This window comes from Oryctolagus cuniculus, chromosome 17 (genome assembly GCF_051225735.1).
Source record: "Oryctolagus cuniculus isolate XC-2025 breed Fujian yellow rabbit chromosome 17, ASM5122573v1, whole genome shotgun sequence".
Lineage (NCBI taxonomy): Eukaryota > Metazoa > Chordata > Mammalia > Lagomorpha > Leporidae > Oryctolagus > Oryctolagus cuniculus.
Genome location: NC_142883.1, coordinates 60,599,650 through 60,614,975, shown reverse-complemented (window position 1 = coordinate 60,614,975; position 15,326 = coordinate 60,599,650). Strand labels below are relative to the sequence as shown.

Sequence of the window (15,326 nt, the reverse complement as noted above, 5' to 3'; positions counted from 1 at the left end):
CAACTCCCAACTACCACATCCAACAGACATTTCCTCCACCCTCAGGGGCTTCCATTCTCTGCCACATAAGCACCACGGATTATTCTGTCTTGACAATCTTTGCCTTCATCCAATGACTCCATTCTCTCTTATTTTTCATTCTACTTCCCGGGGTTTCATTCCTATTCTCTTTTGTGGGTACAAATTTCACACTTGCCCCTTGAAGAGGAGGAGATGGAGGGTACAGAATTCCCCTGGGTGCCACCCTGGGCCATCCACTCTGTATCCTTACCCTAGTGACCACTCTAACTCTACTTCTAACAACCATGTGTCCAGTAACCAGTCCTCTTCAATTTTTACCCCAAGGCTAGTTCCTTCTAACAAGCTCAAAACCCGTGTTCACTTGTACAGACAACATGCTGTGCCTGGGGGCCAGCGCTGTGGTGCAGGTTAAAGCCCTGGCTGAAGTGCCAGCATCCTATATGGGCACCAGTTCTAGTCCTGGATGCCCCTCTTCTGATCCAGCTCTCTGCTATGGCCTGGGAAAGCAGAAGATGGCCCAAGTCCTTGGGCCCCTGCACTCATGTGGGAGACCTGGAAGAAGCTCCTGGCTCCTGGCTTCAGATCGGCGCAGCTCTGGCCGTTGTAGCCATCTGGGGAGTGAACCAGCGGATGGAAGACCTCTCCCTCTCTCTCTCTCTCTCTCTCTCTCTGCCTCTCCTCTGTGTAACTGACTTTTGAGTAAATAAGTAAACCTTAAAAAAAAATGCTGAGCCTGAACTTGATTAATTCAGCACTTTTCTACTCCAAAGCCTTGCTCCCATGTTCTCTCACTGAGCGACTTCATCAGTCACCATTCAACCACCAGCAGGGTCTCCCTCCTCAAGTCCCAAGTTCAAATGGCCTCTAAGACTCAAACTCTTTCCCTCCATTCTACCTTGCCCCTCCTCTTTTTCTACTGCTTAGTCTATAATAGTAATAATAGCAACCACCTCAGGTTGTTCTCTTTCCTCTAATAGAGAGACGCAATCCCTGGTGCTATTTTGGAAGAATCTAGCTAAAACACACAGGCTCACATCACTTCTCCATTTACAATCATTCTAAGGGCCAACCACTGCTTGAAGGATACAGTTTATACTCTTTTGCTCAGCACTCAAATCTTGGCTTTATTTTTCTCTCACCACAGTGCCAGAGCTCTCTGCTTCCACTAGACTGAACTACCCAAAGCAGCCTGATCCTTTCTGCAATTGAAGAAATGTTCTATATCTGAGCAGTCTAATATGGTAGCCAGCAGTAGCAGCTACTGAGCACTTGAAATGTGGCTAGTGTGAGCAAAGAACCGAATTTTAAATTTAAATTAATTCAGGCAAATTTAAATGTGAATGTCTCCAGGGGATAAGAAGAGTACCTTCAGTGGGTCAAACTTCTATTACCCACGTGCAGGGATTCCTATGTCTGCAACAGCACATTTTTACTAATTCCTCTTGTTAACTCTCTTCAAAACTCAGCTCAATCTTCTCCTCTCAACAGTCCTAAGTCCTTGGTCTGATGCCCCTTATCCACATCTCTGAAGACACAGACACTTCTAATAGTGATCAAGTTTACTCACCTCTTGTCCACACCATTAAACTAAAAATCTCTTAAGTGAGTGGCCTGGTCATGTCACTCATTAGTATAAACCAAAATTCACACAAAGCAGGCATTCAACAAATGTCATGAAACATAATAGGTATTCTAAAGAAATTTTTATCACCTAAATAGCATTTGATTCATAGTATCAAAACAAAAGGAGTGATCTGGAGTTTTGTTGTTCATTATATTTTTATTTTTGTGTTTCAAAGATTCTTCTGAAATAAATAATCAACTACATGTGCAGGAGAACATAAAGAAAGAACGTTATACTACATGCCCATATCAACTCTCAGTATGAGAGTCTGTATCGGCCTTAAGAACAAAGATGTCCGGGTAAAATCATCTCACTTTTGGCAGTGTCTTAACTACAAGCTCTATCAAACCATCCTTTTTTCTAATCTCAATAATTAGAGATGATAAATGCACCTAAATTCCCTTTTATTTTCACTTCAAATATTAGCTTTTTTAAAAAGGCCTCCTAAAAATGGTTTCCACCAAAGTTTTAGCATCCAAATATGGCACCCTATTCCCTCCTGCCCCTCCCCCCTCCTGCTCTGCTCCTCCTCCCCCTGCTTTACCCCTCTTCTCTCCTGCTCTGCCTTGCAGCCCCAGGCTAGCTCTTGCTTTGTTTTCTCCTTTCAGGGCTGACCTAATCAATAAAAATCCCATCATGCCTGTCAGTCAAAGCAAATTTCCCGTTCAATGCGTTACTGAGCTCTCTTTTTCTGATCCTTGTCACTGGTCTGATTGGAGGCCTTGGCATCTACCATCCTCCAGGATCCTTTATTCTTGTTCTCCCATAATCAGGTTCCTCCCTGTGGTTACTTTCTGAGACACAAGCTTTGCTTTTCAGGCTAGGTGTCACAATGTATGGTGAAAATGTAAACTTCACAGTAACAGCTACAATGTATTGAGCACTTACCTGCAGCCAGGCACCAACACCCCAGGAGCCAAGGGTGATGAGGCCTAGGTTCTAGATAAGGATCCCTTGATTCAGCACTCTAACTGACCTTCTCAGAGTTAAGCAGGCAAGCAGAGGGCCAGGACTGAGCCCAGTCTGCCTAACTCCAAATCTCCAAATAAAGTCTCTCCCCAGTGAGCTCCAAATCCACAGGGGTATTTTTTTGTAATATTCCAGACTCACACAATAAAAACAGTGTTATTTTTCCTCTTAATTTTTCAAATTGACAAGAATATAACAGAAGCCTTATTAACACACCACTTCTTCTATTTGGTTTGAATTTGCAGAACTGTGTAAGAAAGGGTTTTTTGTTTTTTGTGGTATTTTGCCAGTGTAAAGACTCATCTGCTTGCAGGAGGCTGTTTCCACATCTGCTATGACTATGGGTATCAGGTTTTCCTGGAAAATAATAATAGCAGCTGCTACTACCTGAGTACTTACTGTGTGCTCACTAATCCTTAAAGAACCCCACAAAGTAGATAAATTAGATTTACTTTACAAATGAGGATACTGGCTCAGAGAGATTGTCACTAGTGAAGAAAGTAACAGCTCCCAAGCCCCATGCTCTTAAATCTGAATTGCCTCAACCAGCTAATCACACAACTGCCTCTCTTCCTGACTCCCAACCTTCAGCCAGCAGAATTTAAGAAACGCACATGTGCCAGGAGAATGTGGAAAACAGAACTCCTACCACAGGAGCCCAGCACCAGCAGCTTGTGAAAGAGCTTCAAGGTCACAGAGCTGCAACAGACTGGAGAGAGGGTCCGTACAAAACCCTGGGCGAGTAGGGTAGGAAGAAGTTACCAGAAGCTCTCAGGTTCAGGAAGAAGCACTTAAATGAGAAGGAACACGGTCATGAAGGAAATGTAACTTGAGGGAAGGAAGAAGTTTGAGTGGAAGCGAGGACAGTAATTACAATCACGTGAGACCAAGCCAATAAAATCTGGCTCAGACATTTATAATATATGGGTAAAATAAATATTGCCTATCCACCTGTAATGGGTACTCTGTTTTCAAGTACCATCCCCAAAATCTCACAGAACATAAAAAGATAGCAGTACCATACTCACTGTTCAAAGGAAAATGGACCAGAGAGGTGACATTTCTTGCTGAAGCTTACACAGCTAAGTAAGGGCAGAGGTCCATTTGACCCAACTGTAACGCTTTCTCCTGAACCTCAGTTTCACTGTAAACACTTTACACTAAGCATAATTCACAACATATTTGCATGTCTGTATGTAAATAGATGCAGCAGCACTAAATCCGAAATCTCTTTAATAAAACCAGAACTTACTGGTGGAGAGGCAAAACGACAAGATGGAGAGCTGCCACAGGAGCTTCCGGAAACAGAGCCAGCATACAGAGGCACTGGAACTGGGCAAGCTGGGGGAAGAAACCGACAAAGAGCTCCGTCTCTTCTTTGAAGTGCAGTTACATGACCTAATAGAAAAGCCCATCAAAACCACTACACCTTGGTGCTGATCACAATTTTGTATTTACCTACTTATTATAGCTTCTATGGATCAAACTAAAAATGAAGCAATCACTGAAATTTTCAACTTGGATTTGAAAGGAAAAACAGAATTGTCATTAAATAAGCCCAATTACAGGTATGTAAGAGAATCTCAATGAAATCTTGAGATGCACAACAAAGTGCACTTATTGTCTGCACTGATTCAAGTAAAAATGCAAAAACACCGAGTACTCACATTTTTTTACTGGAACTTGCTCAAGAAAAGGATGGCTAAAAAATGCTTCTGTAATGAAAAATCAGAATACAATATTTAAACAGCCATTGACTTGTGGATAATCTCCTCAATGTAGTCAACATGTCTTAGATCATAAATAATTAACTTCTTTATATAGCTTCCATTTCCTTTAAATGTAAAAGTGCATTATTTTTATAATACAAAAAGTGATTATAATTCTTAGTAAAATAATTTAAGTGTGAGTTCTCAAACCATTCATTACCAACCCGGGATACCCGATCAGAGGCTACTCTGGAAGATGTGTTCACTGCCATCACCTTGCCCTTGCTGACCACATAAGTCTATGAAATATGGCGATTGTTAATTGTCCTAAGAGGAAACCAAGGAAGCTTATTTGTAAAATGAATACTCTCCTTGCAGCCCAGAAACATACTCCTATAGCTGGCTTTACATTTTTTTGGAAAAACTATTATTTCATTTCTTTAACTGTTCACCAAGGTTAAAACCTGCACAACAGGCCTGCTAAGAAAAGATAAACAAGCAGGTATAAATGGAAATTTATTATTTACTTCACTTTCCTGTGTGTTTAAAGTATTTCATTATTTCTTTTAAAAACATAAAAAAACTTTTAAAATCTCCTTTATCATTGTATCTCAGACTTTTACAGTAATTGTGTATGTGACTATCTGTGCAAGGAGAATAGCACAGTCCTAACATGGAGAGATTTAAGCAAGATCAAGAATAAGCTTAATTCTATTTAGTATAAATTATCTTCTACTCTAAAAGATCTCATGAGTTTTACTGAAATACCCAAAGCCTCTTAGAGCAAATGTCAATCATAACCCTTGCTACAGAATACCAACATGAAAGGTTTTAAAGAGAAACATGAACTTTCTACCTTAGGTATTTTTTAGAACAAAAATTTATACACCTACACAAACTCATAAATTCCAATTTGACATTTAAGATTTTCACAAGATATAACGGGAATGAAATAGATATAAATAACGTAGGCTGAATGCCAACAACAAAACCACTTTTCAAGCCATTTATTATTCCATTGAAAGTATGCAAATTTTTCATACAATCTTTAATTAAAACTATTATCCATGAATATGTTGCTTCACTATTGAACAATATTTCTCATGGTTCAGAGCAACCATCAGTTTAATTTCTCCTCTGAAAGATAAAAGTATTTACCAACATATACCTATGACTGATGGGATTAAGACTAAGAAGAACAATCTTTAAAAAAAAAAAAAAAGACTTGAAAGGCAGATTTACAGAGAAGAAGGGGAGAGGGAGGGAGGGGAGAGTGAGAGGGAGTGAGAGGGAGAGAGAATGAATATGAATCTTCTATCCACTGGTTCACTCTCCAAACGGCCCCAATGACAAGGAATGAGCCAGACCAAAACCAGAAGCCTGGAACTCCATCTATGTCTCCCATGTGGATGGCAGGAGCCCAAGTACTTTGGCCATTTCCGTTGCTTTCTCAGAAGCATTAGCTGAGAGCTGGATTTGAAATGGAGCGGCCTGAGGGGCTGGCACTGTGGCTCACTTGGTTAATCCTCCGCCTGCAGAGCCAGCATCCCATATGGGCGCTGGGTTCTAGTCACGGTTGCTCCTCTTCCTGTCCAGTTCTCTGCTGTGGCCCAGGAGTGCAGTGGATGATGGCCCAAGTGCTTGGGCCCTGCACCTGCATGGGAGACCAGGAGGAAGCACCTGGCTCCTGGCTTCAGATTGGCACAGCACCGGCCTTGGAGACCATTTGGGGAGTGAATCAATGGAAGGAAGACCTTTCTCTCTGGCTTTCTCCCTCACTGTCTATAACTCTACCTGTCAAATAAATTAAAAAAAAAAAAAAAAAGAAAGAAAGAAAAGAAAAGGAGAGGCCTGGACTTGAACTGGTGCACATATAGGATAGCAGCTTCACAGGCACTGTCTTAAACCGCAACACCAGCCCTGGAAAGAATAATTTTTAATTGTCTACATAAGATGGATAAGAACAAGTCAGAGAATTTTTCCTCAAAGAGGAATTGAAACTATAACAAGTTTGGGGATAAATGTTTTTTCAAAACCTTCAAGAATCACATAAACCCTAAAAATGTGTCCCAAGTTCTTTCACTTCATGTGAAGTGGTAAAACATCATTTGAAGGGAAACTATGATAAGTTAAAGTGCTTAGAGGGAAACTCTTAGCTTTATACTTATAGAAGAGAGCCCCAAATCAAGGACCCATCTTAAAAATCAAAAACTCTAAGAAAGCTGCATCTGCTACTGTAGGCTGTGCAAGGCACTGTGCTTGGGAGAGCAGCCTGCTGACAGCTGAGCTGCCACAGAGCGTGTATTCACAAAGGGTCACCACACACAAAGCTGCCTCTTCCTGAAAGCCCATCTTGGAGGCCAAAGTCTTTCTACAGGAGTCTGCAGTGTTCTTTTTTCCTCCTTCCCAAATCTTTTAATGGTCAAAGAACTGAAAATACCTGGAATGCAGCTTAAGTATCTGAGAACTTTCTCTGCAAAGGCATTCAGGAATCTGGACGTTGGCAAACTACCCAGTTTTCCCCCCTCCCCCCCAGTTTTTTCTTATTCCTAAGCACAGCACAAAAAGTCACCTTCCAGGACATCAGTATCACTAGTGGTACTTTCTTGGACTGGTGTAGATCTTTCTAATACTAAAATCCAAGAAGAGTAAATGGGGGCCATCATTATGGCATAGGTTAGGCAAGCTGCCTGTGACGCCAGCATCACATATCAGAGCATTGTGCCAGTTCGAGTCCCAGCTGCTCCACTTCTGATCCAACGCCCTGCTAATGCACCTGGGAAAGTGTCGCTCCCCCTCTTCGTGGAGGAACGACACAGGACCCTGCGCTGTTCTTTCGTCTGCTCGGCCCTCCCCGGGTTTGCTGCTGGTTCTTCCCGGGTTGGCTACCGTCCCTTCCACCTCCGTGGAAGGGCAGTTCCCCCTGGCCGCATTCCCCACTTCCGCAGGGGAGCGGCACACCGCCGGCCGGCTTTTCTCGGGGGCTGCACAGGTGTTCCTTCAGCTACATGTTCCCCTTAGATGTTCCCCATAGGTGTTCCTGGTGCGTGCCGTCTCTCTCCTCCTTTATAGTCCTCCTCCGCCAATCCTAACTCGGCTGCCCACACGCCGAGTACGCTGCTCTCCAATCAGGAGCAAGTCCTACAGTTTATTGGTTGAACTGGAGGCAGCTGGGTAGAAGCTGTTTTCTCCTCTCCCAGCGCCATATTGTAGGAGAGCAGATGCATAGAATAAGTCTTAATTCCAGTAACTTAGTCTAGTCCGAGCTGCTCCCCACAGAGGAGAGCAGATGCATAGAATAAGTCTTAATTCCAGTAACTTAGTCTAGTCTGAGCTGCTCCCCACAGGAAAGCAGAAGACAGCCCAAGTACTGGGCCCCTGCTACCCATGTGGGAGTTCAGCCCCAGCAGTTGCAGCCGTCTGGGGAGTGAGCCAGTAGATGGAAGATCCCTCTTGCTCTCAACTCCCCGTCTCTGTTACTCTGCCTTTCAAATAAAAAAAAAATGTAAATTAAAAAAAAAAAAAAAGCAAATGCCTTACAGAAACCTAACACTATCTGAGAAAGGTGACTTTCCGACTTCATAGTGGTTTAAGAAATATCTTTCATTCTAATAAAGGTATTTTCTTGTTTCCCTTCATTTACCTAAGTATAATACTGTAAAGAAAGAAAATTTATCAAAATGATGAAGTACATTATAAACAAGAAATAAATATAAGTATTCTAGGAAGATGGCAGAGGATGAAGCACCAGGAACCTAGCTCCCCCTCTACAGACTAAAAATAGCACTGGCAGACTCTGCATGATGCCACTATTTTGGAACTCTGGAGTGTACCAAAGGCTTGCAACATCTAAAGGAAGGCTGGAAGGCCAACTACAGTTAATTTCTATACATTTCAGGCCTTAGCACAGTGGCAGCCACCCAATGCTACGGCGGGCAGCTGCGCATTTCTTCCTGAAGCATACAAGCTTTGCAGGAGCCACGGTGAGCACAAAGGACTTTGTCCTGTTTACTGGGCATATGTACTTTGACTGTTAATTGCTACTTTAAAAAAATTTATTTATTATTTGAGAGGCAGAGTTACAGGGAGAAGGGAGAGATAGAAAGATCTTCCATCTGCTGGTTCACTCCCCAGTAGCCGCGACGGCTAGAGCTGAGCTGATCCAAAGCCAGGAGCCAGGAGCTTCTTCCAGGTCCCCCACGTGGGTACATGGGCCCAAGCACTTGGGCCATCTTCCACTGCTTTCCCAGGCCAAAGCAGAGAGCTGGATTGGAAGTGGAGCAGCCAGGACACAAACTGGCTCCCATGTGGGATGCCGGCACTGCAGGCAAAGGTGTAACCTACTTCTGATCACATAGGTACGAAGAGGTGGGTGGCTACTGTTGCAAGGCCCTCCATCCAGCTGAAGTGACTACCAGGGATTTAAAGATCTACTTCACTTTTTTTTCTTTAATCTTCAGAGACAAAAAGGCAGAAAGAAACAGAAAAACAGAGTGCTCCCATTCACCCATTCATTGGCTCACTCCCTAAATGCCTGCCATGGCCAAGGGTGGGTCAAGTAAAAGCTGCAGGGAACTGAGAACACAATCCAGGTCTCCCATTTGGGAGGCAGGGATCCAATTAGTTGAGTCATCACCACTGCCTCCCAGGTTCTGTTTTAGCAGAAAGCTGAATTCAGGACCCAGGACTCCAACCCAGGTATTCCAATATGGGACGCTGCCATCTTAACCAGTATAAACCAAATGTTTCCTACTCTTCATTTCTTTCATTTTTCCTTTACAGTAGCCAGGCAAGACTAGAACACACAAAAGCAGCTGTATGTACAGTAAAAATCACAAAGTGGCTGTCCACGCCCAGGAAAATGCATAGGCTCAGGAAAGACTCCCAAAGACCTTTTCTCTCGAGACTGTTCCTTGGCACAGAGACAGTCTATAACAATCAAAGAAACAGAAATAGTAACAAAAAACTCTGGGAAAGGGCAAGAATATGATTTCTAAAACTACCACATTATTAGATGTGCACTGTCCAGTTTTTTAATCCAAAATCACAATGCACCCAAATAAGGAGGAAAATATAGAGGAGGCATTGAAGCACAGTGGGTTAAGCGGCCACCTGCTATGTTGGCATCCCATATGAGCGCTAGTTAGTGTCCCAGCTGCTCCACCTCTGATCAATTTTCCTGATACTGGGCCTGGGAAAGCAGTGGAAGATGGCCTAGGTGCTCGGGCCTCTGCACTCACATGAGAGACCTGGAGGAGGCTCCTGGTTCTTGCCTTCAGCCCAGCTCAGCCCCAGCTGTTGCAGCCATTTGGGGAGTGAACCAGCAGATGGAAAATCTCTCTGTCTCTTCCTCTCTATAACTGCCTTTCTTTTCCTTAAAAAAAAAAAAAAAAAAAAAAAAAAAAGATTTATTTATTAATTTGAGAGGTAGAGTTAAAGAGAGGAGGAAAGACAGAGATCTTCCATCTGCTGGTTCACTCCACAAATGGCCTCAACAGCTGGCCAGCAGCTTCTGCCAGGTCTCCCATGGGGGTGCAGGTTCATCTTCTACTGTTTTCCCGGGCCATAGCAAAAAGCTAGATTGGAAAAGGAACAGCAGACATGAACCGGCACCCATATGGAATGTCAGTGCCCCCAGTGAAGGCTTAGCCTACTATACCACAGTGCCAGCCCCTATAACTCTGCCTTTCAATTAAATAAGAGGAAAATATAGCCTATGGAGAAACTGTGCCTAAAAAAACTTGAAGGCAGACCTACTCAAGAAAGACTATTTTTTTAGATTTATTTTATTTATGTGAAATCCTGACAGAGAGAAGAGAGATGAGCTCAAGACCTTCCATCTCCTGGTTCACTTCCCAAATGGCCATAACAGCTGGAGCTGGGCCAGGCTAAAGCCACAGGAGTGGCAAGAGCCCAAATACATGGAACATCTTCTGCTTTCACAGGCAAATCAGCAGGGGCTGAAGCCAAAGTATAGCAACCAAACCTCAAACCAGCGCTCCACTATGAAATGCCAGCTACACAAGCCCACTACGTCACAATGCTGGCCCCTAGATGGACTTTTATAAAAAAATTATTTATTTTACTAGAAAATTACAGTTACACAGAGAGAGAAGGAGAGGCAGAGAGAGAGCAAGAGAGAGAGGTCTTCCATCGATGGTTCACTCCCCAAATGGCCGCAATGGCTGGAGCTGAGCCGATCCAAAGTCAGGAGCCAGGAGCTTCCTCCAGGTCTCCCACGTGGGGCCCAAGGACCTGGGCCATCTTCTACTGCTTTCCCAGACCATAGCAGAGGGCTGGATAGGAAGTACAGCAGCCGGGACTCAAACTGGCACCCATATGGGATGCCAGCACTGCAGGCGGCTGCTTTACCGACTACACCACAGCACCAGCCCCCCTAGATGGACTTTAAATAAGTGTCTTGAGGATGCTCAAAGAATGAAAAGAAGATCTAGATAAAGTCAAAAAATTATATTTTAAAAAATGGTTATATCAATAGTGATAGAAAATCTAGGGGCTGGCGCTGTGGCATAGTGGGAAAAGCTGCCGCCTGCAGTGCCAGCATCCATATGGGCACCGGTTCGAGTCCCAGCTGCTCCACTTCAGATCCAGCTCTCTGCTATGGCCTGGGAAAGCAGTAGAAGATGGCCCAAGTGCTTGGGCTCCTGCACTGGATTGGGAGACCCAGAAGAAGCTCCTGGCTTCAGACTGGAACAGCTCCAGCTGTTGCAGCCAATTGGGGAGTGAACCAGTGGATGGAAGACCTTTCTCTCTCTCTGCCTCTCCTTTCTCTGTATAACTCTTTCAAATAAATAAATTTTTTTTTAAAGAAAATCTAAAAGGGAACTGTGGAGCTACAAAGTACAGTAACTAAAATGAAAATTCACTAGAGGAATTCAAAGGCAGACATGAGGAAACAGAAAAAATAATCAGCAAATATGAATAGAAGACAATAAAAATGAGGAACAGAAAAAAGATATTAAAGAAAAGTGACAGTGCCTAAGCAACAATGAGGACATCAAGTGGACCAAAATATGCATTGTGGGAATCCTTGACAATGAAGAGACAGAGAAAGGAACAGAGATTAAAAAACCATTTAGGGGCCAGTGCTGTGTCATAGTGGGTAAAGCCGCTGCCTGCAGTGCCAGCATCCCATTTGGGCGCCAGCATATGGGTCCCAGCTGCTCCACTTCTGGTCTAGTTCTCTGCTATGGTCTGGGAAAGCAGTAGAGGATGCCCCAAGTCCTTGGGCCCCTGCACTTGTGTGGGAGACCTAGGGGAGGCTCCTGGCTCCTGGCTTTGGATCAGCACAGCTCCAGCCGGTGCAGCCAATTGCAGAGCAGAGTGAACTGGCAGATGGAAGACCTCTCTCTCTCTGCTTCTCCTTCACTCTCTGTGCAACTCTGTGTAAATCTTAAACACACACACACACACACACCATTTAAATACACGTAGGCCACCAAACACCACAGCTTAGCCTAAACCCCCTTAAATATATTCAGAATACTTATATTAGCCTACAATTGAGCAAAAGCTTTTAACAAAAGCCTATACTTTGTAATAAAGTATTAAATGTATCCCATAATTTTTTAATATTCGTCTGAAAGTGAAAAGCAGAAGAGTTGCATGGTGTACTTCACATTACTCTAAATAAGTTAAACCATTTTAAGTTGGAGACCATCTGTATATCCTACATTTATCTCTTTTCTTCCTCTGACTTAAAAGAAATTAGATAAAATGATAAAATAATATCTGTAAAATTGTACTGCTGGGCTTATAACATATAAAGACCAATATATATGACAATGATAACATAAAGGCAGAAGGAATGGCATCCATATTGGAGCCAAAAAAATGACACTAAACAGTACCTTGGTCACAAGAACTGAAGAGTATCAGAAATGATAACTATACAGGTTAATATAAGACTCTAAATTTTTTTCTCCTTCTTCTACCTTCCTTAAAAGATATAAACACATACAAAGCAATAGCTACAACACTGCATCTATGAGACTATAACATAGCCATAATACATATGACAATAAGAACACAAAGACAGAAGGGAACAGAGCTATATTAGATGGGCAAAGTTTCTGTATGGTCCTGGAATTTAACTAATATTATTATGAAGTAGTTTGTGTAAGTTAAGAAGCACATTGTAGAGCAACCATTAAGAAAATAACTAAAGAATTTTTAAATAGAACAATCAATAAAGGATGTAAATATTACACTATAAAATAATTTAATAAATATCACCCAGAAGCTGACAATTCCAAAATATACACCCAGCCTAGATATCTCCTCTGAAATTCAAGTGCTCTTTTAATATACACATTTGGATATCAAATGGTTATCTTAAACTTACCATGCCCTACCTAAATTCCCCTAATTGTCCCCATAGCCTGTTCCATCCACATGATCATTGCAATCTCCATAAATTACAACCCCATCCTTTCAGTTGCTCAGACACAAATCTTGGAGTACTTTTGTCTTCTCTTTCTCACACCCACATTCCATACATCAGTAAACATTGATGTATCCAGCCTGTGGGTTTCAGTCCCAGCTCCACTGTCACATTCCAGCTTCCTGCTACTGTGCACTCTGGGAGGCAGCAGGTGATGGCTCCAGTACTTAGGTCCCTAACACCCGAATCAGAGACCCAGACAGTTCCAGGGTCCTGGCTTCAGCCTGGCTCACCTCCAGCTATCATGGGCATTTGGGGAGTGAGCAAACAAATGGAAGATTTCACTCGCTCTCATTCTCTCTAGAGAGCAATTGCAAACTAAAACATTAGACCAGGGCCGGCACTGTGGAACAGAAGGTTAAAGAACCAGCATCCCATATGGGCATAAGTTTGAGTCCCAGATGCTCCACTTCAGATCCAGCTCTCTGCTAATGCTCCTGGAAAAGCAGTGCAGAATGGCCCTAGAGCTTGGGCCCCTGCACCCATGTGGGAGACCTGGAAGAAGCTCCTGGCTCCTGGCTTCAGATTGGCTCAGCTCTGGCTGTTGTAGCCATTTGAAGAGTGACCCAGTGGATGGAAGAGTGATCTCTCTCTCTCTTTGCCTCTGCTTTTCTGTAACTCTTTCAAATAAATAAATAAATCTTTAAAAATAATCATATTTTATTTATCTGCAAGGAGAGAGTGATATAGACAAACACACGAAGAGAGCTCCCATCTACTGGTTTGCTCCCCAAATGCCCACCATGGCTAGGGCTGGACTGCAGTCAGAAATGCAACCTAAGTCTCCCACATGGGTGGCAGGAATCCTATTACTTGAGCCAACACTGCTGCCTTCCTGGGTCTATACTGGCAGGAATCTGTTATCAGAAGTCAGAGCCAGGACTCAAATCCAAGCACACCACTGTGGGATGCAGGTGTCATAATCACCAGGCTAAGTACTACTTTTTTTTTGACAGGCAAAGTGGACAGTGAGAGAGAGAGACAGAGAGAAAGGTCTTCCTTTGCCGTTGGTTCACCCTCCAATGGCCGCCGCGGCCGGCGCGCTGCAGCCAGCGCACCCCGCTGATCTGATGGCAGGAGCCAGGTATTTATCCTGGTCTCCCATGGGGTGCAGGGCCCAAGTACTTGGGCCATCCTCCACTGCACTCCCTGGCCACAGCAGAGAGCTGGCCTGAAAGAGGGGCAACTGGGACAGAATCCGGCGCCAAGACCGGGACTAGAACCCGGTGTGCCGGCGCCGCAAGGCGGAGGATTAGCCTAGTGAGCCGCGGCGCCGGCCAGGCTAAGTACTATTCCCTCTACAGTATCTTTTTAAAAATCCTTTGGGAATCAAAAATAATTAGAAACCATGAAAATTTGAAGTCATTACTTACCAAAGTCCATCCTATCTTTCTGGTTTCTCTGAAGTAAACCCAAAAGGAGATTAGTCAAGTAAGGTGATGTTTCTCTGGGAATACTGAGGGAAAGGGAAAAAAAAATAGTGAGTTCATATTTTTTTAAAAGATTTATTTTATTTATTTATTTGAAAGTCAGAGTTACATGGAAAGAGGAGAGACAGAAAGACAGAGAGAGAGAGAGGTCTTCATCTGATGGGTCACTCTCCAGTTGGCCATAACAGTCGGAGCTGTGCTGCTCCGAAGCCAGGAGCTTCCTCCGGGTTTCCCACGCGGGTGCAGGGGCCCAAGAACTTGGGCTATCTTCTACTGCTTTCCCAGGCCATAACAGAGAGCTGGATCAGAAGTGGAATGGCCGGGACTCAAACCGGTATCCATATGGGATGCCAGCACTTCAGGCCAGGGCTTTAACCCGCTGCACCACAGCACTGGCTCCATGGGTTTATATTTATTAATTACATTACTTTTGCCTTGTTATGATAAAGGAAAAATATACATGCAGTTTCACAGATACCACATTTATAACAAGAGCAGCATGGTAAAGCCTCAGACCTCAAAGATGAGGGAAAAAAACACTAAACAACTGCCTTTGAGAAGCAGCATAAACTGGTTCGTGTCCTGCAGCTGCATTTCCAATCCAGCTCCCTACTAATGGCCTGGGAAAGCAGCAAAAGATGGCCCAGTATCTGGCTCCTGCACCCATAGAGAGGACCAAAGGGAAGCTCCTGGCTGCAGCCTGAACGTTGCAGCAATTTAGGGAATGAGCCAGCAGATAAAAGACTCCCTCTCTCCCTTTTCCTCTGTAACTCTGCCTTACAAATAAGTAAAAATTTTTTTTTTAAAAGTGAGGAAAGGAACATTCTCTTGTATTGCTATAGTAATTGGGAGAGCCTATCTGCAGAGTCTGCTGTTCAGCCCAATAATTCCATTTCTAGGAGTCTACCCTAAAGAAATTCACACATGCACAAAAGTGCACATATATTTCACTTTAACCTGTTTGTAGAAGCCAAAAAATGAAAATAGGGATCTGATTAAATACCGTATGGTACATCTAATTAAGGGATTCTATGTAGACATTCAAAAGATTGCAGTTAACTCTCTACATACTGAAATTGAACATTTAAGATATACTAACAGAGTAAAAG

At 43.4% G+C, this 15,326-nt stretch overlaps 1 protein-coding gene across 11 annotated transcripts in view; it reads right to left on the bottom strand.

Moving 5' to 3' along the window:
- Positions 1-15,326, bottom strand: part of ULK2 (unc-51 like autophagy activating kinase 2) — an 84,625-nt gene that overhangs the window by 43,274 nt on the left and 26,025 nt on the right. For 6 of the 11 annotated variants that reach the window (XR_016224343.1, XM_089318490.1, XM_089318492.1 and 3 more), the window contains 3 exons: positions 14,161-14,243; positions 4,282-4,329; positions 3,867-4,012 (listed from right to left, as the gene is read on the bottom strand). Coding sequence is in view for 8 of the 11 variants with exons in the window: in XM_089318490.1 (XP_089174616.1) it covers positions 3,867-4,012; positions 4,282-4,329; positions 14,161-14,243 (277 nt within the window). In the remaining 3 variants the exon portion in view is untranslated. The remainder of the gene's footprint in view (positions 1-3,866; positions 4,013-4,281; positions 4,330-14,160; positions 14,244-15,326) is intronic. The other 5 variants (XR_016224344.1, XM_089318491.1, XM_089318494.1 and 2 more) reach the window with 1 other exon arrangement.